The sequence below is a fragment of the Pristiophorus japonicus genome, chromosome 7 (genome assembly GCF_044704955.1).
Source record: "Pristiophorus japonicus isolate sPriJap1 chromosome 7, sPriJap1.hap1, whole genome shotgun sequence".
Lineage (NCBI taxonomy): Eukaryota > Metazoa > Chordata > Chondrichthyes > Pristiophoridae > Pristiophorus > Pristiophorus japonicus.
In genome coordinates this window covers 49,133,769-49,161,326 of record NC_091983.1, presented here as the reverse complement: position 1 = coordinate 49,161,326, position 27,558 = coordinate 49,133,769, and the positions used below count along the sequence as shown (strand labels likewise).

Here is a 27,558-nt window from a genome sequence, read left to right as displayed (position 1 = left end):
CCCTGGTATCCGCAGTGATATGGGGAGCCATAACAGAGACAACAGAAGGGGACGAGGGGGAGACAGATTGGGAAGAGGAAGGAAGTCAGGAAGTATAATCCCCAGGAGAGTGGTGTAGAATAGGTTACCATGGAGACACAAGAGCCAATTGTAGCCGTAGTAACCACTTCTTCACGACGTAATGCGCACGGCCACATCACCAGTAACCATAGCGACTCACGGCCCATATCTGGTGCTAACGCCACGGCGTGTAGCCACGAGTTGGGGCCCATTAATGATGGGGACGACCCACTGGAAGTTAATAGGAGGCGGGCAAATTTCAGAAGGTGTCACCCCGAGTTGGAAGATAGAGTCCTCTTCTTGGCCTGTTCCACTTCCCTAAAAGATAATCTGTCAGAAGCAGTCCTCCAGCCTACTGCAGCGGCTGATGTACTCATGACCGAGATCCGAAACCATTTAGGGATCCAAAACTTGAACTTAGTGGCTCTGCTTAATCAGATCAAGTAGCGCCCAGAAAAGACCCCTAGAGCCTTCAGTAATGGTCTGCACGATATCTATCAACATACGCAGAACGAGGCACCTGCAAATGCTACAGTAGGAAAGAATCAGGAACAATTTAAATCAATGATCCTGACCCAACTCCACCCTTTAGTTAAAACCACCCTGGGAATAGCCATGAGGTCCACCAATCAGTGGACAGATATAGAGACCAAAGTTCAAATAGCCTGGGAGGTGGTAAAAGACTAGATAAAGGGGAAGTCACAACCCACTGCAAATAAACCAGTGTCAATGGTGGAGGGATCTCGAAACTACCCTTTTAAAGGACAGTGCTTTAATTGTAAGAAGGTAGACCACCTAGCAAAAGACTGCAGCAGACCCAGACCAGCACCGAACCATGTTGCAACACATAGATACCTCCCGAGGGACGAATCCAAGCTCTCTGGGACAGATCAGCGATTGGATCAATTGATAACCCTCATATAAACTGCCACGGGGAGGATGCAAAATCATTTACTGGTGCACGCAATCGCTGATGCACACTCATTAGAGGGACCGATTCAAGGATCAAAAGTATGACTGGGTTTTGCCCCCAAAGATTGGTCGGAAGTGGGGTTCTGACATGATGGTAGCGGGAGACCAGTAGTCCTTGTCTTCTTAAAAGGGGGCAGGCAACAGATTATGCTTATCGATACTGGCTCAGCCGTTACCATCATCCACACCCCATACCCTGAACGCCATGCAGCGGCGAGCAAGGGTTATATGACCCTTAAAGGGTTTAACGGTGATAAAACCACCGTGTATACAGGGAAGGCCACTGAGCTTCAGTTGGGAGGCCCCACCTGTAAGGTCCCAGCACCTATGCTGATGACCACCCCCGATGGAAGGGGAATTTTAGGGACTGATGTGTTGGATCAGTATGGCGCGGTGATAGATTATAATCAGGATTGTGTTTGGATGGGATTGAGAGATAAGGCAGGAGTGATAGAAATTTCAGATGCTCACTCGGTTTTTGCTATTAAAAAGCCATCTGAGTATGATGCTCCAGGGAGCGAAAATGAAGCTGTGGCAAAACTAATTCAGGAACCCCTAGCGGTGTTTGCCACATGCAAGCATGACTGTGTAAAAATGGCAGGCGAGGAATCTATTGAGGGACCCGCCCCACTCATTCACTAAACAGTATCCCATCCCAAGGGAGAGTCACTCTTACATTCGAGACACCATAAAATCCCTAGTCGAGCAGCGTGTTCTGAGGTCAGGCACTTTCACGACCAATTCACCCGCATGGCCAGTTAAAAAGCCTGATAGCAGCTGGCGACTGACTATTGATTACAGAAAGTTAATTTCTGTAACACCAGGCTGCTCACCAGTAGTAAGAGAAATTCCCACCATATTATCTCAAATTCCTGCTGGTTCTAAGTACTTCTCAACCTACAACATTGCCAATGGATTCTGGAGTATCCCTGTTAAAGGGGAAGACCAGTACAAATTTGCATTCACATTTGAGGACCAGAGCTACACCTGGACATGCTTGCCTCAGGGGTTCCACAATGTCCCCACGATATTCCACAAAAGAATGGCTGCAATTTTAAAAGACTTTTCCCGCCCTACCTGCTTGCTACAATAGACAACCCTTTTGCACGAACTTTTGACATTGTTGGCTCAGGCGGGACTAAAGGTGAATCCCCGTAAGGCTCAATTAGTAAAAGAACGGGTCACCTTTCTAGGAGTGTCCATTTCTCCAGAGGAATCATCCCCCGACTCTCACAAGGTGGAGATAATACAGCGACTGCCATTACCCAGTTCAAAAACAGCCCGATGATCATTCTTGCGTTTGGTGAGGTACCAAACGAACTTTATCCCAGGCTTTGCAGAGTGTGCAAAGCCCCTGTATGATTTAATAAAACTGCAGGGTGATGACATACGCCCGGCATGGACTGATACCCACACCCAGTCCGTGGCTAAATTAAAAACTGCGGTGATACAGGCCGCATGTCTGATCCCTCCTGATCCCACGCAGCCCTTCCATTTGGAGGTCGGGGCCACAGAGCAAAGCCTCACTGCAGTTCTGTGCCAAATGCGAGCTGATCGACTACAGCCCATTGCATATGTGTCTCGAATCCTGCAGGGGGCAGAAAAGATGTATATCGCATGCGAGCGCCACCTACTGGCTGTCTTCTGGTCCGTACATCACTTTACCTTTATTACTGGGTTGCAGGCTACAATCCTGCACAGCGGGGACACACCTCTGAAACTACTGCCGAAACCTGGAGATTCGCTAGTTTCCTCGCAGCGCCTCAGCAAATGGACATTGGAATTTATGGAAAGAGACATTGATACTATTTCCAAACCCACCACATTCCTGCCACAATTTCTGATCTATGAGGGGACCCACATGAATGTCCGTTACCCCTGATTAACTTTGAGACCCATCCTGTGCAGAAAGAGCCCATACAGGGTGCCCCAGATGTCTACATCGATGGGTTCTCATCACATTGGATATGCTGTGGTATTGCCAGAAAGAACCATCCAGCGAAGATGCAACAGACAGTCTTTACAATATGCAGAAATCACCACATTTCTAACTGCTGTAAAGGAAACCTCAGATAGACCTGTGAATATTTGGTCCGATAGTGCCAATGCTATAAACACCATGCTCTCCCTGCCCCTATACCACAAAAATGACTATTGTATGATAGACAGCAAGGCCCTGGTCCATGGGCGCTGGTTACGCCTGCTTTGGTCATACCTTAAACAGCGATCCCAACCCTGCTTCATAGGAAAGGTAGCAGTCCATAGAAAAGGGGGTCCACACAGTGAGGGAAATTCCAGAGCAGACAGAACAGCCAAGGATGCTGCAATTGATGGGGAGATAGAGGATATAGTTGTTGAGCCCTGCAATGCTGTTAGCAAGGCCTTCCCAACAGATCACCTAGATTTAAAGTCCCTGCAGCAGCAATACGAGTCATATGCTGTTATAAGCACCTGGCATGAGGAAGGCAGACCCCTTCCTCAACCAACAGCCTGGGCTCCCAATACCATACTAGCCACTGCCCTGACTCAGATGAGCAGTTGCTGATGTTCAAAAGAAAGCCAAACGCCTGCCCAGTGCTGTGTGTTCCACCAAAGATGGGTCCCTCTTTCACTCCCACCCCACAGCAGGGCACTATTCGGCCCTGGTAACCTTCTATAAGGTAACATCCACAGCTTGGTGGCCTTCCATGAGGGAAACAATCAACCAATACGTGGTACGATGCCTACCGTGCTTGCAACACAATCCTCCTGCATGCACTAACCGAGCCTTGCTTCAAAGCGCACGCCCACCTCAAAGGCCATGGGCTCACCTCCAGATACACTTCATTGGACCACTTCCACAGGTGAAAGGCAATTTTCAGCACGCCCTAGTGGTGGTGGATCAATTCACTAAATGGATCGAAGCATTCCCTGCCTCTCCAACACTGCAATCACCAAAATATGACTGAATCATGTGTTTTGTAGGTGGGGAGTACAATTGCAAGTGGATAGCGATCAAGGTTCACACTTTACCGGTAACATTTTTACCCATCTGCAGGAAATGTTGGGGATAAAACACAAATTACATATTGCTCACCACCCCCAGTTGTCCGGAGGGGTTGAAAGGGGGAATAGGACCCTCAAGCTAATGTTAAAAAAATTGTGCACAGACCAACCCACTCAATGAGTTAACATGCTGCCAATGTGCTTAATGGCAATGAGGTCAACACCTCATAGAACAACAGGGGTCTTCCCATATCAGGCCATGATGGGGAGGCTCAAGAGAACACCAGGCCAGCTAAGACTAACAGAGATGAGTCCCCTGACAATAAAAACATGTAGTTCCAAGTGGCTGGAACAAGTGGTAGATCACACCGATCAGATTAATCGATTTGTGGCCACCAAATTGGAGAAGTCAAGAAGACAAATTAAAAGGTACTTCGACAAGAAAGTACGTCCCTTTGAATATGAGGTGGGAGACTCAGTGATGATTCCAAATTATGGGAAAAAGAAACTGCCTTTGAGCCCAGGTGGTGGGGATCGCATAAGATTATAGACCGATTGAGCCCCGCGGTTTATTTGATTCAGTTACCGGGGAAAAAGGGTGTTAAGTACAAGAAGTGGTTGCACATTAATCAGTTAAAAACTGCCAAAGAGTAAATACTGCACTGATCTTGTTTCTCACAGACCATGTTACGGATCCTTACGATTGTCAGAACGACGCCGGCCATGATCAAAGCCGAGGGAAGATGGAGACGCGATGGTGCACTGAAGATACGGGAAGGGGTGAGTCTCCGCTGGAGATGTTAATGGACTATAATAAATCCCCTACATGGCCTACACTTTACGAGGTGAGGACCAAGTCAGGCCATCCACTTTTCTTTCTCTCTCTCTCTCTCTCTCTCAATGTTTATGATATGTGATCTCTGAGGAGATAAACCATTTGACGGGTCAATATTTCCCCCTCAAGGTGGGGAGTTTGTAAGAATAAAAGGGTTTATTAATGATTAAAATTGATTCCGTGTATGTATAAATGTTAAAAATGTAGATTATACGGAAAGGCCTGTTTATGTTGAAAGAAAATGGAAGCCCACAGAGCTGCTGCATGGGTTTTGTGTATTGGAAAGGCATTTAATCTAATCAAGAGATGGCTAAGCCAAGCCAGACAGCCACATGTGTGAGGAGAGCCAATAAGGAACTACCCTGGAACCAAGGTCCAATCCTGAGGTTTTCTGAGGGACAATGCCTTTGAGAGGTATAAAGATCTCAGCCAAAGACTTTTCTCGCTCTCCTGAACCAGCCAGCCAAAGGGAAGTAAGGTATATCATTCTTTATTATAACCTCATTGTATCTGTTGTAACTAAGGTGGATGTGCATGTGTGTGTGTTTTTTTAATAAACTGTTCCAATTGTTTTAGAAGAATTGCCAAATTTAATGCCAGCGATTTAGAAATCTTACAATACTGACTGAAGATTGAACCGGAGACCTTTCTGGTCTTATATGATTGTCTTGCTATAGGGAGTGTGCATTCATTACATTTTTTTTCCAATTCAGAAAAAGTTAGTAGGTGAGCGACTATGGAGATGATGGATTTTCCAAAATGTAATGTCAAAATGTAATGTAAACACCATCCAGTGTATCAATAACTCAGCTCGGTCAACTATAAGATTTTCCAATGTGCACCCAGAAGTATAGCAATAGCTTAATGAGTTGTTGATAGTTACCACCTATTATTGGTTTCTTGGTTGTAGAACTGAAGCATTGATCACAATCTAAAATGAAGCCCCTGAACCAGTTGGTAACGTGTTCTCTGCCCTGCAGTTGAAAATTATGACTCTGAAGACAGTTTGATGAATTTAGAAAGACTTACACAACCCCAGGACATCCAAAAGCACTTTACAACCAATTAAGTATTTTTTGAGTGTAGTTAGTGCTGTAATATAGGAAGTGGGGCAGCCAATTTGTGCACAGCAAGGTGCCGCAAACAGAATTGAGATAAATGACCAGATAGTCTGTTATACTGATATTGGTAGAGCGATAAATATTGGTCGTATCTCATCCGAAAGACAGCACCTCTAACAGTGCAGCAGTTCTTCAGCACTGCACTGGAGTCTCAGCCTAGATTTTGTGCTTAAGTTTCTGGAGTGAGGCTTGAACCAACAACCATCTAACCCAAAGACAAGTGTGCTATCAACTGAGCCACAGCTGACACACTAAAAAAACATTGCATCTGACTTGATTTTCACTTCTCTCCTGGATGCCTTTTTTTCCTGATCGGCTTTCTTCAACTCTAACATTAAAAACCTTTATTGACAAGACTGAAAAAAGAGCAAGGATGGGAAACCATAGCTAATTTTTGGTGGTCCTTTCACGTCATTTTTTGGTCCTTCATTGTCAGCACTTTCTATCATTGCGAAGCAAAATTCACCAAGCTTTGGATTGTTCAGCCAATATAAGGAACAAGAGCTGGGTTAGCATTACATTGTTCAGTATAAAACAACTGCAAGAATCAGACATCTGAAGCATTAGCTATTTGGAAAAAGTCCTGCCAAGAAACTGATCAACATCCACAGCCAAATCTTATCAATTAAAAAAAAATCCAAACAGAATTATAATTCTGTGCTGCTATTTGAGTAAATGAAGAAATTTCCAGAAACCTGTTGTTGCAGGTTCCATTAATCGATCTGTATTTTTGGACCAAACAACTGTTGGAGCAAGTTGGAGGCTGCATGTGAGGTAAACATCCTGATGCAGTTGCAAGAGCATTTAACACATCTGGTGAGAGGAGATCTAAAACAAAACAAAAAGAAAATAATTCTGTTGTAAATGACAAAAAGAGAACATGAAATCAATAGAGTTTCATGCAAGACTTGAAGGGCATATTATCTACAGACTGATGCAATATATATTAGTAATTTCCATTTGGAAAAGAAAAAGGTCTTATTTTGGCATATTGTCTGGCATAGAATATTTTAACAGATAAACTAAGAGGGGGACAACCAGATGATTAGTAGAACAATCATATCATTGCAGATACTTGTCCTTAGGTTTCCAGTACCCAACTTGCTGAACTTGGAACAGATTTTCTGAAGACGGTTCCTCCAGGAATTCAGCTTTATTGGAAATTCATAGGCCTAGAAATTTGATGATGCCGTGCCGGTTTCTCAGGCATTAAATGGGCACCTAAGTTCATTATAAAAGCGCACGCTCATTATGAGCCAGAAACATGCTGGCTGCGATAGTGGTATAGACAAAAAAAAGTTGTCCAGGGTCAGTGCCTGAAAAAGGCATTAGTTCTGTTACATATGCAAATAAAGGGTCTATTTGAGATACCCTCTGAAATATTAGGTGACCCTGAAGCAAACAGCCCCAGTGCCGGCTGCATTCAGGAAAACCAGGTCTATGGGCTCAATTTTGGCTGAGCCCATTTTTCGGCACACTTACCGGAGTTGCACCGCTTATGTACGTTCCCAGTTGCGCTGAAAAAAATGTTGCCACTTTGGCTGCTGTCTGGCCTCTTCACCGCAGCGTGGCCAGTCGATCTGTGCTGGAAAATGTGTCGGGACGTTTGCACATGCGCAGTGGTGATTCGTGATGTCTGTGCATGCGCAGTAGCACTGCGAGTCTGCAACAACAGTCCCAATTGATGTAGATCTCTCTGTCAGCTTGAGAGTGTGGCGATGTTCTTCCTCCCTCTCGTCAGCCTTGTGCTGTTTCTCCTCACACTGCTGCTATTTTACCATCTCATTGGCGCTGAATTTACATCATTCCCTCTCTTCGAATCTGTGTTGCTGGGCTCCTTTAGGTAAAATTCTCGATCTCCTAAATTCTGCTTCCTTTGTTGGGCTAGGGATGGGCAGGAGAATTGTTAGAAATCACCGACAGGCAGGAGCACTATCAGTTCTCCTGCCTGCCCCTAGCCCTGGCCAAGTGGCCTCCCAGTGCATTGTCCCACCCTAGCACAGGCCAAGTGGCCTCCCAGTGCATTGTCCTACGCCTAGCCCAGGCTGAGTGGCCTCCCAGTGCATTATCCCGCCCCTAGCCCAGGTCGAGTGGCCTCCCAGTGTATTGTCCCGCCCCTAGCCCAGGCCGAGTGGCCTCCCAGTGCATTATCCCGCCCCTAGCCCAGACCGAGTGGCCTCCCAGTGCATTGTCCCACCCCTAGCCCTGACCGAGTGGCCTCCCAGTGCATTGAGCCGCCCCTAGCCCAGGCCGAGTGGTCTCCCAGTGCATTGTCCCGCCCCTAGCCCTGACCGAGTGGCCTCCCAGTGCATTGAGCCGCCCCTAGCCCAGACCGAGTGGCCTCCCAGTGCATTGTCCCGCCCCTAGCCCAGACCGAGTGGCCTCCCAGTGCATTGTCCCGCCCCTAGCCCAGGCCAAGTGGCCTCCCGGTGCATTGTTCCACCCCTAACCCAGGCCGAGTGGCCTCCCAGTGCGTTGTCCCACCCCTAGCCCTGACCGAGTGGCCTCCTGCACTGGCCCACTGCCTTCCCGGGCCGAGTGCAAAAAGGTGAATTGCAGTTTGAAGATGAATGTAGGACTTCAATTTTTTATTTCTTATAGAATTGTTAGTAGTTTTTGTTTGCAAACATTGCTAAGGGTAAGGCTTGGTTGGTTTAGGTGCAGGTCCTCTCCGCTTCCTGCTCCTATCCCAGGCTGAATGGCCTCTGGTGTACCTACCTGCGCCGATTTCTTTAACTCTCCACAAGGGTTTTCTCAAGTGGCCATATACGCTGGCCTAAGTCGAAATGGAGTGACTATTAGCTGGCCAAAGTTGCCTAAATGGGCAGAACTGGAGTAGGTAGCTGGTAACGCCCCCTTTTGAGAAAAAAAACTAACCTTAAAAAAAAACGTAACTAAGTGAGTTACGCTGGTGCAAATTGATTGGAGAAACTGGGGATTTTTAAGTTACGCCAGAAAAAGCAGGTTACTCCAAAAAAAACAGAGGAACTCTTGGCCAAAATTGAGCCCTATGTGAGGCCATTAATATGTGAGGCCCTTAGAAAGACCGCTGGAGGCTACCACCAAAAATACTTACCTGAACATGAAGCCGGAGGAGCAGGCTTGACGAGGGCAATCGTTACCATCCCTCCCAATGTTTTCCTGTGAACCATTCCTTCAAGCTCTTAATATGAACACATTTGATGAATTCATCTATTTCTGGTGTCAGCAGAAACGTACTGAATTGAACACTGAGAAATACTGACCATAACATTGAGAAACCGTTCAGCTGTGTCCCCATTCTAATAAATGTTTTTCATGTTGGAATGAGGACAAATAATTAATTATAGCTGTTGCGATTTTATTCAAGCCTTACAAACTGCGCTCATTGCAGCCAAAGTATGCACCAGGTAGTACTGTTTATGAGTTTGTGCAGCACCGGGTAAATCTGATTGGCTCTTAAGATTGCAGGCTGTTTTATTCATTAACGTTTGCTATCTTGGGCAACCAGATTTATTGATAGCGATAACCTATCTACTAATTGGGCTTAGATATTGCCAAAGGTACTGCAGATTCATCTAAACTATAAGATCAGCAATAGTGCATTCAGATCTTTGCATAATGCTATGTAATAAAGCCTCCTGATGTTTCCTATTAGTAAACTACCTACAGCATAGCTACACAATCAGAATTATTATTACTGATAATGGAGAGCTGAATGAGATTCAGTAACAGCCTAATATAAGTGATAAATCATTTGGTCATTCTCAAGTAATCAACTGTAATGATGCTGTCAACCTGTTGGAAAATGTATTTTCAAATAATTTCACAGTGAAAATAACTAGCCCATGGGAGAATCCATGTGGGAGCAGAAGGAACATTTAAAATAGGTAATGCATTCTATAAATACTCCTGCCGCGGGCTAGAAATTCGGTATCACCTGCTTTGAGGCGGTGACGTTGCCGGGGCACTACCTTTAGTGGCGGGCGATATTCAATTGTATTACCCCAAGAGGAAAGTGGAGCGCTAAGAGAAGCGTATCACACTCCACTTAGGGTGCTAACGGAGTGATAGTGCTGGCATCCTAGTGCCTGAAGATGACAAAAAAACATCCTGGTGAAAATTTCAGTAAACTTTACCCACACTTCCCCACGACTGCAACAAATAAGTAGAAGCTTAAAAACTTACATTTCAGCACTTACCTTGCACTCCGGACAATACCGCCCCGGGGTCGTGGCTGTACCGACTGCTTTCTCCTCTTGGTGTCAGCGCCAGGCGCAACGGCAGGTGAAGGAGTACATTTTGCAAACACGGGACCAGGTAGCATTGCACACTTGGTGACGTCACCGAGAGAGCGGTGCTAGCGAGCGCATTGCAAACTGTCAGTGCCATCGCTAAACCTTCACAGCACGAGCTGACAGCACGGCGCTTGGGCGGTAGATGTTCAGCAGCCCCTTAGTGCCCCTCTCTGGCGCTAATGGTGGTACTAAACAATCAAATTTCTCCCCCCAGGGCTTTTTCCAATGGATTAATTAAAGTAATTTTTAAAAGTTTTGCTATGATTTATTAAATAAGATGGCAGAGTAGGTGTAGCACATTATCCTTTTCACCTCTGGGAGCCAGGTTTTAAACGTGCAGATTGATGGGGTGAAGGTTACTTCTTTCTGCTGGCAGTGGTGCTTTGACAAGTGTCAGCCCAGGTCCAGGCTTATTAACATCATATTAAGGGGTACGGTAGCGTAGAGGTTATGTTACTAGATTATTAATCCAGAGGCTGGACTACTATTCCAGAAAACATGAGTTTGAATTGTCACCAGCGCAATTTGAATTCACTTAAAAAATATCTGGAAATGCAAAGATGAACTGACCATGAATCTGCAGATTGTCGTAAACACCCAAATAGTTCACTGATGTCCTTAAACAGTCAGGCCTTTATGTGACCCCAGTCCAACATCAGCATGGTTGACTCAGAACTATTCTCCGAAGTAGCTTAGTTTAGTTGTATCACGGCCTTCTCGGAGCACCTAGGGATGGGCAATAAAAGCAGGCCTTGCCCATGGCGCCCACATCACGAGAATGAATTAAAAAGAAAAACTGAATCTCACTCAAACTCACAGATAGTTGAATGGAAAATAGAAACATTCACACATCTCTTCTGACGTTGAAGTAAAGGTACATATCTGGCTCATAGTAGAGGGAGGTTTACTTTACATGTGTGTCTGTGTTATATCTGACCTGGGAGTATTAGATTTTTTAAAAATTTGTTTATGGGATGTGGGCGTTGCTGGCAAAGCCAGCATTTATTGCCCATCCCTAATTGCCCTTGAGAAGGTGGTGGTGAGCCGCCTTCGTGAACCGCTGCAGTCCATGTAGTGAAGGTACTCCCACAGTGCTGTTAGCGAGGGAGTTCCAGGATTTTGACCGAGCGACAATGAAGGAACAGCAGTATACTTCCAAATCAGGATGTGTGACTTGGAGGGGAACATGGTGGTGGTGATGATGATGACACTAGGTAACAAAATGGCTAATGAATCACTTTGTCCTGAGTCCAGGATTGAGACTCAAGTTCCAGTAACTGCAAACATTCCTTCCGATTACTGAGGATGGACATAATCTCCTTACCAGTAACATTCGTTGATCTCCTGTATTTCTGGTGCACTTTCTTTTGGATCAGATACAAAGACATTTCCATGATCTCAGCAGTTCTTGAAACTTTTTTGCTTTCAGTCTCTGGCCGCTTGGAAAATGACAGCAACTCAATGGCAGAAGAAAGTTTACTGACATCAATATCCCTGATAAGTAAAGTTAGAGAAAAAATAATTTCATGTCAGCCTATGACTGAAATGTAGATGCATTGGTTCAAATAGTAAATATCACCCAGTTTCGGTTGCATTTTATAAAAGATGTGCAAAATAAAGGAATTTACAGGGCGAGCTGAATCATTACTTGCTAATTGTCAACCTATTTGTGTATACAAATTTGCTTTGTATGAGGCTGATTATGAAACACAGGATGAATCACAGATTTAGAGGGCCTAGTTTACACTAGACAATTGGAGCTGAACTTTTATGACTCCGCTTTTGGATACATTTTTGATTATGAAGTGAAATATTGTTCTTTAGCATTCTGTCAAGCTGAACAATCTCTGATTAGTTGATAGAATTATGGAAACTTTAATTTGGATTAGAATTCAACTTCAGATCATCCAATTCACATAACATTTATTGGTGACTACATTTCAAGTATGCATCCTCAGTTATAAGGAACCTTTCATCTTGTGCCCACACGAGGGTGTAATTACAATGTGACAAGCTTACAAAGGATATTTCCATTATAAATATGAAGCTAGGGATTTATAATGAATAAATAAAAGTAAGGACAGAGGGGCCTAAATTCCTTAGTGTCCCAATCAGTGCTATTTCAGCAGTGGGCAGCGACGATGTACCGGAATGAAGAGGCCTGAGGACTGAGGTAAATTTATACTTGGGCCTCCTCAGAATAAATCAGGTGAGCTGCGGGTGCCAGTGAGGTGCCCTGATTGAGCTTTCCTGTTGAGGCCTTACAAATTTCAGCCTGCACCTCAGTTTTTAGTGATGGGGACAGGCGACGATTCAGAGGGGGCGAGTGCGGGCCGATAACAGTCCTCAATAGTTACATTCCTAAAAATATTCCAAGCTTTTGCGCTGCCTCCAGTTGTCCTTCTAAGGACCGCTGGTTGGGCTGCTCAGGACCTGGAAATGTCACTAGGAGCTTACTCATCGTGAGATCCGACTAGGGCAAATAAATTTGTTCCGTTTTCCAGCCGACCCCTTGCCAAAATTACAGCAGGAGATCATGATAGCCTCTGTGGAAATTCAGGGACACTGCATGCAAGGCAACAAGAGATCTACTAGTCAAATTAATTTGTTAGGGAAGTGTTTATTTGTCATTTTTTTCCTTGTCTTAGTGTTGCTCTTACCTTTTCATTGTGTGATGTATAGCACTGTCCACCATGTTTAATCCTTCTTGAACCGCATTGGATAAAAAGGGGTCACCAAGCATTTCGAAGTATTCTTCACAGTGCAAGAACAATGATGAGTTACACAGTAGAATCATCGGATACATCATTAAGCAATATGGTGAATATATTTATAATTTATTGATTTATTATATCCATAGCTCTGCTTATTGAAATTTCACTCATTGCAATACCTTTTCAGCTTTGTAGATATTTAAGGGTTAGCATGATTGTAACTGAGCTGATGGTAATTACATGATTTAAATGTTCTCATTCATTCTCATTACTTAACATTTCTTTGATCAGCTCCAACCCGAGGAAAGTAAACTGAGCAATTCCACCAACATGACATTTTTCTATTTTCCACACTAACTATCCTGCAGCCTTTCTGAGTGAGGGTTGGCTTTGTAACGTGGGCCATGTCTACTGGGAGTGAATTGAGATTTTTTTTTGTGGTATTTCCTTATGTTTACATGTAAATTTTTTGTGCTGATCGAAGTGTTGATGAGAGTTTTTACACATTCCCTTGGCCACTGGCATGAAAGCTTCAATTTTACACATGAGCTCCCGACCCTATCTGAATGAGACTACCAATGGCAGTTTTATTCTTGGACTCCTGAGAGTGCAGAAAAAATAGCATTACATTGGTATCCTAGGATTGTAGTTTGGATACAGAATAGGTGCTTTAAAAAAAATTCATTCTCAGGATGTGGCCAAGGCTGATATTTATTGCCCCTATCTAGTTGCCCTGAGAAGGAGATGGTGGGCCTTCTTCTTGAACTTGCAATAGAAGTTTGATGCAACTGAACGGCTTGCACATATGTGGAGTCAACCACATACAGGTAATGTTTCCTGCCCCAAGGAACATTCATGGACCAGTTGGATTTTTACAACAATCTGACAGCTTCATGGTCACTTTTACTGAGACCAACTTTTGATATTAACTGAGTTTATATTCTCAAACTGTGATGACAGTATTTGAACATCAATTTCCATTAATTAATGAATTTATAAACTTTGCTGGGAATGGAGCAGGAAAAAAGAATCTAACGCCTCGTAATGCTTCATAATATTTTTCTGGTTGTGTATAGTTATCCGGTACTATAATGGTGACAGGTATGTCGATCTTTATGGACAAGATTCATTGTCACATTGCTGTTTGTGGGAGCTTCCTGTGCACAAATTGGCAGCTGCATTTCCCACATTACAACAGTGATTACATGTCAAAATTACTTCAATGGCTGTAAAGTGCTTTGGGATTCCTGAGGTTGTGAAAGGCGCGATATAAATCCAAGTCTTTCTTTTTTTATTGGCAGGAGCAACAGAAGATTAGTGCATTAAGGGAAGTATAATAAGTAATAGTATCTGTGGATCCTTAGGGAGCAGAGACATAAAACCCATTTAGTGCAGCTTTACTTGTTTGTAGTGCTGTTCATTTCTACTTCATGGTTGATGTGGGAAATACTGCAATTGAGTTTCTGCAGTGATACCACGAGCAAAGGCAAATTATAGTTTAAAGAGCACAAAGTATGGGTTGAGACCGTACTGTGTGATATTTGCATGTAAGTGCTGACTTATTCACATCAAGTTTCTTTGCTTGCTATTTTAGCATTTAGTGCCTCCATAAGAATAATGGGAAAAAGGAATTGCATACAAACACATTGAGATCACACTCAAACCAACAACATGGTTTCACCCCACCATTGTTTTGGGTGCACACGTTCACGCATGCATGCTTATGTGTGTTCAAAATGTAGGAGTGACTCATTTAGTAGCACTGGGCTTTAACATAAGAACATAAGAATTAGGAACAGGAGTAGGCCATCTAGCCCCTCGAGCCTGCTCCGCCATTCAACAAGATCATGGCTGATCTTGCCGTGGACCCAGCTCCACTTACCCGCCCGCTCCCCATAACCCTTAATTCCCTTATTGGTTAAAAATCTATCGATCTGTGATTTGAATACATTCAATGAACTAGCCTCAACTGCTTCCTTGGGCAGAGAATTCCACAGATTCAAAACCCTCTGGGAGAAGAAATTCCTTCTCAACTTGGTTTTAAATTGGCTCCACCATATTTTGAGGCTGTGCACCCGAGTTCTAGTCTCCCCGACCAGTGAGAACAACCTCTCTGCCTCTATCTTGTATATCCCGTTCATGATTTTAAATGTTTCTATAAGATCACCCCTCATCCTTCTGAACTCCAATGAGTAAAGACCCAGTCTACTCAATCTATCATAATAAGTTAACCCCCTCATCTCCGGAATCAGCCTAGTGAATCGTCTCTGTACCCGCTCCAAGGCTAGTATATCCTTCCTTAAGTAAGGTGACCAAAACTGCATGCAGTACTCCAGGTGCGGCCTCAACAATACTCTGTACAGTTGCAGCAGGACCTCCCTGCTTTTGTACTCCATCCCTCTCGCAATGAAGGCCAACATTCCATTCGCCTTCCTGATTACCTGCTGCACCTGCAAACTAACTTTTTGGGATTCATGCACAAGGACCTCCAGGTCCCTCTGCACTGCAGCATGTTGTAATTTCTCCCCATTCAAATAATATTCCCTTTTACTGTTTTTTTTTCCAAGGTGGATGACCTCACATTTTCTGACATTGTATTCCATCTGCCAAACCTTAGCCCATTCGCTTAACCTATCTAAATCTCTTTGCAGCCTCTCTGTGACCTCTACACAACCTGCTTTCACACTAATCTTTGTGTCATCTGCAAATTTTGTTACACTACACTCTGTCCCCTCTTCCAGGTCATCTATGTATATTGTAAACAGTTGTGGTCCCAGCACCGATCCCTGTGGCACACCACTAACCACCGATTTCCAACCCGAAAAGGACCCATTTATCCCGACTCTCTGCTTTCTGTTAGCCAGCCAATTCTCAATCCATGCTAATACATTTCTTCTGACTCCGCGTACATTTATCTTCTGCAGTAACCTTTTGTGTGGCACCTTATCGAATGCCTTTTGGAAATCTAAATACACCACATCCATCGGTACACCCCTATCCACCATGCTCGTTATATCATCAAAGAATTCCAGTAAATTAGTTAAACATGATTTCCCCTTCATGAATCCATGTTGCGTCTGCTTGATTGCACTATTCCTATCTAGATGTCCCGCTATTTCTTCCTTAATGATAGCTTCAAGCATTTTCCCCACTACAGATGTTAAACTAACCGGCCGATAGTTACCTGCCTTTTGTCTGCCCCCTTTTTTAAACAGAGGCCTACAAAAGGCTGCGAGTGCAGGATTCGGGTAGTGTCAGCGAGAAGCTTGTGCAGCTACAGGGAGAAGGTAAAAAAGAAGTCGAAAGAAATAGAAAGGTGACGTCACAGCCAAGGGGGTAAGTGATTGGCTGGTGATTGGTGAGTAGTTTTTCTTTTTTCTCTTCTAGATCAGTGAGTAAACTTTAGCATTGTTGTTGCCAATTTAAGTGTATCTAAGGGTTAAGTCATGCCAAGAGAACTCGGTCACGTGATATGCTCCTCCTGTACCATGTGGGAACTCAGGGACACTTCCGGTGTCCCTGACGACTACGTGTGCGGGAAGTGTTTCCGCCTCCAGCTTCAGACGGTCCGCATTGCGGAATTGGAGCTGAGGGTGGATTTACTCTGGAGCATCCACGATGCTGAGAATGACATGAGTAGCACTTGTAGCGAGTTGGTCTTACCACAGGGGAATGGTCCACAGCCAGATAGGGAATGGAAGACCAGCAGGAAGAGCAGTGCAAGGAAGGTAGTGCAGGGGTCCCCTGCAGTCATCCCCCTGCAAAACAGATACACCGCTTTGAGTACTGTTGAGGGGGATGACTCATCAGGGGAGGGCAGCAGCCAAGTTTATGACACCGTGGGTGGCTCTGCTGCACAGGAGGGCAGGAAAAAGAGTGGCAGAGCTATAGTGATAGGAGATTCAATTGTAAGGGGAATAGATAGGCATTTCTGCGGCCGCAACCGAGACTCCAGGATGGTTTGTTGCCTCCCTGGTGAAAGGGTCAAGGATGTCTCAGAGCGGGTACAGGACATTCTGAAAGGGGAGGGTGAACAGCCAGTTGTCGTGGTGCACATTGGTACCAACGATATAGGTAAAAAAAGGAATGAGGTCCTACGAGACAAATTTAAGGAGCTAGGAGCTAAATTAAAACGTAGGACCTCAAAAGTAGTAATCTCGGGATTGCTACCAGTGCCACGTGCTAGTCAGAGTAGGAATCGCAGGATAGCTCAGATGAATACATGGCTTGAGCAGTGGTGCAGCAGGGAGGGATTCAAATTCTTGGGGCATTGGAACCGGTTCTGGAGGAGGTGGGACCAGTACAAACCGGAGGGTCTGCACCTGGCCAGGACCGGAACCAATGTCCTAGGGGGAGTGTTTGCTTGTGCTGTTGGGGAGGAGTTAAACTAATAAGGCAGGGGGATGGGAACCAATGCAGGGAGACAGAGGGAAACAAAATGGAGACAGAAGCAAAAAACAGAAAGGAGATGAGTAAAAGTGGAGGGCAGAGAAACCCAAGGCAAAAAACAAAAAGGGCCACTGTACAGCAAAATTCTAAAGGGTCAAATGTAAAAGAAAGGCAAGCTCGATGCCTCAATGCGAGGAGTATTCGGAACCCAGGAGAGGGCTCTGAGCTAGTTAGAGTTTTTGAGTGCTCAGATGAACAGGACCCCAAGAAAGAATGCGAAAGGCAGGAGGCAACAGATCAGAGTAGCACTGGGGTAAGTGTAAACCACAAGGTGATAGGAAGGGACAATATGTATGAATATAAAGGGGCTGCAGGAGGGGTCAAAACTAAAAATCATGGTTTAAAAACTAGTATTAAAGCACTCTACCTAAATGGACGCAGCCTTCAAAATTAAAGTAAATGAGTTGACGGCACAAATCATTACAAATGGGTATGATTTGGTGGCCATTACAGAAATGTGGTTGCAGAGTGGCCAAGACTGGGAATTAAACATACAGGGGTATCTGACAATTCGGAAAGATAGACAAGAAGGGAAAGGAGGTGGGGTAGCTCTTTTAATGAAGGATGATATCAGGGCAGTTGTGAGAGACGATATTGGCTCTAATGAACAAAATGTTGAATCATTGTGTGTGGCGATTCGAGATAGTAAGGGGAAAAAGTCACTGGTGGGCGTAGTTTATAGACCCTCAAATAATAACTTCACGGTGGGGCGGACACTAATCAAGGGAATAATGGGGACATGTGAAAAAGGAACGGCAGCAATCATGGGGGATTTTAACCTATATATCGATTGGTCAAATCAAATCGCACGGGATAGCCTGGAGGAGGAATTCATAGAATGCATACGGGATTGTTTCTTACAGAACGTACAAGGGAGCAAGCTATCTTAGATCTGGTCCTGTGTAATGAGACAGGAATAATAAATGATCTCCTAGTAAAAGATCCTCTCGGAATGAGTGATCACAGTATGGTTGAATTTGTAATACAGATTGAGGGTGAGGGAGTAGTGTCTCAAACGAGTGCGCTATGCTTAAACAAAGGGGACTACATTGGGATGAGGGCAGAGTTGTCTAAAGTAGACTGGAAACACAGACTAAACGGTGGCACAATTGAGGAACAGTGGAGGACTTTTAAGGGGCTCTTTCATAGTGTTCAACAAAAATATATTCCAGTGAAAAAGAAGGGCAGTAAGAGAAGGGATAACCAGCCGTGGATAAACAAGGAAATAAAGGAGAGTATCAAATTAAAAACCAATGCGTATAAGGTGGCCAAGGTTAGTGGGAAACTAGAAGATTGGGAAAATTTTAAACGACAGCAAAGAATGAATAAGAAAGCAATAAAGAAAGGGAAGATAGATTACGAAAGTAAACTTGCGCAAAACATAAAAACAGATAGTAAAAGCTTTTACCGATATATAAAATGGAAAAGAGTGACTAAAGTAAATGTTGGTCCCTTAGAAGATGAGAAGGGGGATTTAATAATGGGAAATGTGGAAATGGCTGAGACCTTAAATAATTATTTTGCTTTGGTTTTCACAGTGGAAGACACAAAAACCATGCCAAAAATTGCTGGTCTCGGGAATGTGGGAAGGGAGGACCTTGAGATAATCACTAGCACTAGGGGGGTAGTGCTGGACAGGCTGATGGGACTCAAGGTAGACAAGTCCCCTGGTCCTGATGAAATGCATCCCAGGGTATTAAAAGAGATGGTGGAAGTTATAGCAGATGCATTCGTTATAATCTACCAAAATTCTCTGGACTCTGGAGAGGTACCAGCGGATTGGAAAGCAGCTAAAGAAAGTTTGGAGTGAACATGTATGTAAGCAAATAAATCTAATGTGAAAACTATATAGAATAATAATCATGGCAGATTTGAACTACCAGAAATAATCTGGCAAGTACAGGAATCAAAGGGGGCTCAGAGAATAGAGTTTTTACAATGTTCACAGTCCTTTCTTATCCAGTATATCAAAAGTTCAACAAGAGAGGGAACACTGCTGGATCTAATAATGGGAAATGAACCAGAATAGATAAGAGAAGTAAGTGTAGGGGAACATTTAGACAATGGCGATCACAACCTAATAGGTATAAGATACAGATTGAGAAGTCAGATAAAGACCAAAATAATAAATTGGGGGGGGAAATAGATTTTAAGGGGATGAGAATGGATCTAGCAAAAATAAACTGGAATAATTTACAGACAAACAAAAAAATAGAACAGTAGTGAAGTGAGAAACATTTAAAACGGTGATCAACAGAGACCAACTAGAATGATAAATATATCATATTAAGAAACAAAAACAAACTAGCCAGTAGTAGCACACCATGGATGCATAAGTAAATAAGGGCAAAATTGAAACTAAAGAAAAAGGCATACACTAAATACATAGATAGCAAAGGAGAGGCTGACAAAAGAGAATACGGAAATATTAGGAAAGAAATCAGGAAAATAATTAGTAAGGCGAAGAGAAACTACAAAATTAAATTATTAAGGAATATAAAATAAATATTAAAGTATTCTACAGACACTAAAATTTAAAAAAAAAGAAACATCAGGATAGGGATTAAGAGCTAGATTTTACACTTTTGTGCAGATCGCGTTATTTCTGGCGTGGGTGGTAAAAATGGGTTTTCAGACTGTCGGCTTGTCGCCCATTCTCAAAGCCCCTAGCCTCTATTTTTGAAATTGGGCGTTACCAGTAGCAATCTGAAATGGGTGTTAGCGTTAAATCTCTCTGATCTTCTGCCGCAAAATGTCGCCATCCTTAGCAATGGCATGGTAATACTCATTTCCCACGATTCAGGAGGTCAGGGGTCATCATTACATGCGCAGAAGAGGATACAGAGTGAGAGAGGGAGCAGAGAGGGACTGAAAGCGTGTGTGGGTGTGGTGTGTGCTTGTTTGGCTTTTGTGGGAGGCAGGAGGTAGATTCACCAGCAGCAAAAAGCCTACTAAGCACTAAGAACATAGTTGGCACCGAGTTTTTGTCCAACAAATAATATATAACATGGAAGGGATGGAGGAGGCCCTGGAGCTGGTAGCCAGGAACACTGGTTGGCAGAGGGCTCCCAGTGGTCCCGGAACGTGGCACTGCACCCCAAGGTGCCGCATCCCCATTGCCAATGACACGTGAGAGCCAGGAGCATCATCTTGCTTCTGGCTCGAAGCACGTTTCCACCTCGGGACCATTCCCTCCCGTATCCATCCAAGCAGTGGTTCGGTCGTCCTTCCGGCCCCCCACTGCCCCCGCAATGAAGCATTGCCTGAAGAGCTCCTCGGCCAGGCGGCTTTGAGTCAGGAGGGGATGGGGAAGGGGTAGAGATAGGGAGGAGAAGCGAAGGGGGGGGGAAGGGTCTGATGATTTCAGACAAATGTTTGGTTTAAATGTTTTTTATTTAACAAAACCTTGTTGCTCATTGGCTCAGAAAGCTGCACTGTTACACACTGGTGATTCCTTAACATCAAAGGGTATAATTAACTTCAATCAACTTAAAATTTAACTGTCACGAAGATGATGTCCACCATTGATTTATTACCTGCACACCCAGCAGTGTGTCAGCCTTGTAAATACCATTCTGTCAGGCAAAGCGCTCATTTATGAGCTCCTGACGAAAGAGTCTTGCAGCTATCATGCCACCATGGGCCCTTTCATGCAGTCTACAGGGGGCGGGGGCATGGATTCAGCGTCCACCTCCTTGACCTCCTCTTCCTCTCTCTGGTGAGGTGGACTACCAGACTCATCAGGCAATTCTTGTCCCCTCCGAATAGTCAAGTTGTGCATACCACCACGAATTGAGCTACCTGCTCAGAGTGGTATTGGAGGTCGCCTCCTGAATGGTCCAGGCATCTAAAGCGCTGCTTAAGTACTCACATGGTTTTCTCCATGATATTGCGAGTGGCTCTGTGGCTCTCGTTGTATCGCCTCTTGGCTTCAGTGTGGGTGTCACGCAGGGGGTCATCAGCCAGGTGACGAGGCCATATCCTTTGTCACCAAGCATCCAGCATTGGCCTCGTGGCTGATTTTTGAACAAGTCAGATCCAGTGCTCTCACGCAGGATGTGAGCATCATGGATGCTGCCCGGAAATTTAGCATTCACTGCCATAATAATTTGCTGGTGGTCGACAACGAGTTGCACATTCAGGGAGTGGAATCCCTTGCGGTTCCTGAAAACCTCTGCATCCTGAAAAGGTGCCCGCATCACGATGTGCGTACAGTCTATAGCTCCCTACACCTTGGGGAAGTTAGCAATTCGGTAGAATCCTAGAGCCCTCTCAATTTTAGCCTCCCTCGGCATAGGGAAGCTGATAAAGTCCAGATTGCGTACGTACAGGGCTTCAGTTACCTCTAATGCAGCAATGTGTGGCATGCTGAGACATACCGCAAAGAACGACAGTGCCGTGGTGACTTTGACCTCAACGGACAGTGCAGTACTGATGCTGCTGGTAGGCTGCAGATTTCCCCTTATGAGCTGGCATACCTCAGCGATAACCTCTTTGTGGAAGCGCAGTCTCCGAAGGCAGGTAGTGTCGGGCAAGTTGAGGTAAGACCGCTTCTCCCTGTACTTGCGGGGTGTGTAACGTTTGGTCCTCGTCATCAGTCTGGCACGTCTTACATTGGGCACATGATGCTGTAGAGCATACCTTCTGCCATCTCGAGTCTGCAGCATGTAATCAAGAGAGGGTGAGAAAGGACATGCCCCATTCCAATAGCTATCTGTTTTCCACCGATTGGTCACAAAGAATGAATGTCCTGACGAAGACAGCTGTAAATTCCAATTGTCCACAGTATGATAAAGATGTTTGTTCAGATGTTCACATCATGTCGAAACACCTCCAGAGTACATCCGAACTCCCCCGAAGTTGAAGCAGAGCAGCCTTTTAAATGATGCGACATGTGATTTAGAACATGACGTCCATACCCGCTGTGAGTAGTTCCGGTTAGTTCCACTTTTTCCCGGCGGTTTTTTGGGAGAGCAATATTGTGGGCAAGATGTGTGCGAGGTGTTGAAAGTGATGCTGGGCGATTGCCTGCACGTTAGTTTCAGCAAATGTGATCTTTACGACAAAATAAAGTGGGCGATCGGTATTATTAAATCTTGGCATTAATTATGTGTAGAACGTAATGCTGGGCGATATTATGGCCGTTGGTTTCGCCCGTTCTGATGATTCTGCCCCAAAAAAGTGGGCGGTGGCATTATTTTTTCCCGGCGTTACACACATGGGGAAAGTAACGCTCGCCGATAAGTGTCTGAAAAATGGGCGTCAGTTTCCATTTTGTGGCTAAATGGGCGATATCTGGGCGTTATACCTCATTTGGCAGTCAAATGGATGCAAAAAAAATTTAAAATCTAGCCCACAGACTCAGAGGTAATGACAGCAAAATGATCGAAATATTAAATAATTACTTTGCTTCGGAAACTAACATCATGGACTGACATTAGAAGAAGAGATCAGAAAAGGTATAAAGACATTTAAGATGGAAAGGGGGAGATTATTGTTCAACTAATCAAACTTAGAGAGGACAAAAGCCCTGGTCCAGATGGATTGCATCCATGCATATTAAAAGAAGTTGGAGAAGAGATAGCAGAGGTACTATTACCTATATATAAAAAATAATTAGAAAAGGGAATAGTGCCAGAAGATTGTAGACAGTTAATGTGATTTCTAATTATAAAAATGGAGAGAAACAAGCCCAGGGAACTATAGACCAATTCGCTTAAGGTTGATGATAAGAAAGATAATGAAATCCTTAATCAAAGATGTAATAGGAGAACTTCTAAAAACTGAAAAAATAATAAGAGTAGTCAACACGGATTCAAAAAGAGGTCATGCTTGACCAACATTAGTGAATTATTTTGAAGAAGTAACAGAAAGGGTAGATAAGGGTAGGTCAGTAGACATATTGGGCCAAAATTTCTGGCCTCACCGGGTCCATGTGAAGTGCGCACGTACCAGGCGAGACCTTGCAAAATGAGCATGCGCCAATTCCGGCTTTTCAGACGTGTCAAAATTTTTCTTGACAGATCCTCCACATCCCCAGGAGAAGGACATCCGCACAGGAGAGATTGAGCTATTTGCCCAACTCATGCCCAGCGAATGTCCTTCAAAATTTTATGCCTGGTAAGGTATGCTGGTGGTTACAGGTCATATGTCACCACCAGGGATGCACTTGCAAGAGACAGGTATATAAGGACAGGTCTCAGGCAAGTGCAGCATTCCAGAGCTGTGAAATAAAGTGCAGGTCCAGAGTGACCTTGACTTCACTACATGCCTCGTGTGAATCTGTACTGAGGGGACAGGACTTTACAAAGACCTTGCTCTGTCAAACCCATGTGGTAGCTGGTGTGCAACGGCCATCACATGTTAAAATAATTCATGCACAGCCATCTTCCACACTTTAAGATAAAGTTCTGGACCTGGAATGTCAGGACCCTCATGGACAACTCTAACAGCAACAGACCGGAACGCTGCACCGCAATCATTCCCCGGGAACTCAGGGAGACTCAGCGTGCAGGGGAAGGTCAGCTGCACCTTCTTCTGGAAAGGCAAGCCAGAAGAAGAACGTCACCTCCATGGGGTTGGCTTCACCATAAAAAACGAGCTAGTGAGCCGTCTCAGAGACTCTCCTTGTGGTATAACTGAAGGCCTCATGACTCTTCGCCTCACCCGAGCCAGGAACCAGTGTGCTATGGTTTTCAGCACATACGCCCCAAAAGCTAGAAGCTACAGTCGAGACCAAAGAGGAGTTATATTCCAGTCTCGAACAATGCCTGTCCCAAGTCCCAACGTGCGACAAGCTGATCCTCCTCGGCGACTTCAACGCCAGAGTTGGAAAGGACACAGACCTCTGGGGAGGTGTGATCGGCAGAGAGGTTGTAGGGAAAGCCAACTCCAATGGCACCCTCCTCCTGACGAAATGCTCAGAATACAGCCTCATCATAACCAATACCCTGTTCCGTCAGAAGTACAAATACAAAGCCACATGGCAACACCCTTGCTCCAAGCACTGGCATCTGCTAGACTACGACATCGTCCGAGCAAGGGACCGCAAGGACGTCCGCATCACCCGTGCCATGACAGGCACTGACTGCTGGATGGACCACCGCCTAATTCGCTCTGTCATCACCATTAACATTGCCCAAAAACAGTGACGGCAACAGAAACAATGCCACAGGAAAATCAACGCTGGATCACTCAAAGATCCTGCTAAGAAAACCCTATTCAGCCAGTGCCTCACTACCAATCTGGCGACTCCCAGTGACCCAGAGATGCAGAATGTCCACAGCACCTGGTCTGCCCTCAAGGCTTCCATAATTAGCACCTGCGAAGAGATGCTCGGTCACTCGACCAGGAAACACCAAGGGCTAGAAATGCCACTTTTTTTGCATGCTTTATGTCCACTTAACGCCCATGACGTATAGTGCCCATATATCGCCCATTTTGGCACAAAATGGAAACTGACGGGCATTTTTAGGAAACTTATCACTGAGCATTACTTTCTCCATGTGCTTAACGCCAGGAAAAAATATTACCGCCCGCTCACTTTTTGGGCTGTAATCATCAGAATGGGGGAAATCAACGGCCATAATATCGCCCAGTGTTACTTCCCGCACGGAATTAACGCCGAGATTCAATAATATCTCCCGCCCACTTTTTTTTTGTCGTTTAAAGCACATCTGGCAAAACTAACGCCCAGGAGATCGCCCAGCGTCACTTTCACCACCTCGCACACATATCGCCCACAATATCGCTCGCCCAAAAAACCGCCCAGAAAAAGTGGAACTGTTCTGAACAATGCCAGCTCTATGGCTGGCATTTTTTAAATCGCACTCATACGTGAGGAACTGATATCTGAACGATTTGCCTGAAAGAGCGTTGATGTGAGTGACAATGCTGACACACTGCTGTGTGTGTGCTGCTCAGACATCAATGGTGCCCATCACCTTGGTGCAAGTTAAAGTTTACGTTGATTGATGTTAAGTTGTATTTAACCCTTTCATGTTAAGGAATCACCAGTGTGTAATGGTGCAGCTACCTGAGACAATGCGCAACAAGGTTATGTTCAATAACATAAATTTTATACCAACATTGGTCTGAAATCATAAGTATCACAGCCAATAACACCCCATCCCCGCCCACACCCAACTTTTTCCACCATTGACATAAATCACATGTTCAACATGTCCACCAACACAGAATACAAAGGCAATGCAGGGGCGTGGTCCCCAGCCCCCATACATTACAACAAATTGCATACACCCAGATGGAGATATAACACAGCCATCACCTGCAGACATGCACCTCACTTCCCTACCCCCCTCCCCTTCTTCTCCCCACCTCTACCCCTACCCCTCCTCACTCCACGGCGCCTGGCCGAGGAGCTCCCAGGCGGTGCCTCATTGGGGGGGGATGAAGGCAGATGCGATTGTTGCACTGGTGTGGGAACAGGGGCATGCTGAGGGGGAAACATTCTCTGATGCAGAAGCAGGATCTTGGTCCTTGTTCTCATCTGTGGTGGTGCGGAACCTAGGGGTGGAGTGCCGCGCTCGGGGACCACTGGGAGGCCTGTGCCAGCAGTGTTCCTGGCTATCGCATCCAGGGCCTCCGCCATCTGTGGAATGTACTCGGTCATGGCGGTCAGCTGTCGGGATATGCCCCCAATGCTTCGATGAGCTGGTCACCAATGTCTACAGTTCTCCTGGACAACTGTACCATCTCTTTCTGTCAAATGGTGCTCGTGGAACAGACCTGCCGCATCCACGAGACCTCTGTGAGATCGGCGCCGTTCTAGGGACAAATGGGGTGCCCTGTGGCAAGGTGCTTGGGGCCAGTACCTCCAGAGTGGAGGCAGAAATGACTGGAGCACTACTAGATGGGGTGGAATGGCTTCTGGAGCGTGGTGATGCAGGTTCCTCGAAGTCCGTGCTCTCAACTGTGCAGAACAGACCCAGCAGATTGACGGGCGAGAATCGGAACTCCTCAGCACCAGATGTTGGATCGTGTGGAGAGTCGGGCCCCGCTCCCCCATCTTCTGGCCTCTGTGGTCTTGTCTTGGGTCACGCTGCTGGCTGAGCTGCAAAACACAAATGAGGTTATCACAGGAGAAGAGTGTTCTAGGGTGACAAGGTGAGTCCAGCGCTACACACAGCATATGCACGACAAAAGCATCATCGCTCTCAAAATCATTGCAGACATCACATTTCATGACCATCAACACATTTGCATTCCAATGATTTTCATCAGGCCATTATTATTTCTATGACAATTTTAGAAATCATCTATCATATATGATTGTTTGGATATGAGTGGGTGTGGCATCTATTGACTTTACATCACGTTATGGTGTAAGCTTTACTCACGTGGCATCACTTCAGGGTCTGCAGATGCATCCATGGCTGTCTGGGGGTGCTTCCCCATGAGTGTGAGCACCCGCTCCTCCATCTCAGTGATGTCACTGGGGACTGTGGCCCGCCTCTGCACGGACCTCATCGTCGATAGCTTCTTCTGTAAAAGGTGACAGGGCGACATGGCATGAAATCATTGCATGATATCATTGCTCGGTACTGTCACAAAGACTGGTACAACATATAACTGACAGATGTAATCATGATTATTATGATAATTATCATTCTTTACCTAAAGACGTACATCGTGACCACAGGCTTTGAGTAAAACATTCCCGGTAAAAGTGAAAGACCTCACATCTGATGATAGTCATTCATGACTGTTACAAATCAAATTATATAAATACATGTAAATCAATGTAATACTTACTCTTGCGGATCCCACAAGATCGTTCCATCGTTTGAAGCATCGGTTGCCCTCGCGAACCTCATTGATCGCCGACGAGACCACCTCTGCTATCTCGGAGCATATCCTCTGGTAGACTTTCGGGGTGGGCTTTCCACACCCTCCCTGTGTCAAATCAACCCAACGTGACTCGACCTCCTGCAGGAGGGAGGCATTTGCCTTGTCCGAGAACCTCCTGGCTCTTTTGCGCCCTCTAATGTGCTCCTCTCTCACCTCACTACTCTCTCAGCGTCATTCTCCACAGCCGTTGTGATGCCTCCTCCTCTCTCTCCATGATAGGCCAAATTCAGGCAAATATATGGCTGATAACAGCTACTTTTTGTTTGTCTACTTGC

At 45.1% G+C, this 27,558-nt stretch overlaps 1 protein-coding gene across 1 annotated transcript in view; it reads right to left on the bottom strand.

Annotated features, from left to right (window-relative positions):
• tpo (thyroid peroxidase) overlaps positions 1-27,227 on the bottom strand; it is a 128,648-nt gene extending 101,421 nt beyond the window's left edge. The window contains exons 1-4 of the mRNA XM_070884180.1: positions 27,188-27,227; positions 12,911-13,004; positions 11,575-11,744; positions 6,669-6,801 (exon numbers count right to left, since the gene is read on the bottom strand). Of these exons, the coding sequence (XP_070740281.1) occupies positions 6,669-6,801; positions 11,575-11,744; positions 12,911-13,004; positions 27,188-27,227 (437 nt within the window). The remainder of the gene's footprint in view (positions 1-6,668; positions 6,802-11,574; positions 11,745-12,910; positions 13,005-27,187) is intronic.
• Between the last annotated feature and the right edge of the window lie 331 nt (positions 27,228-27,558).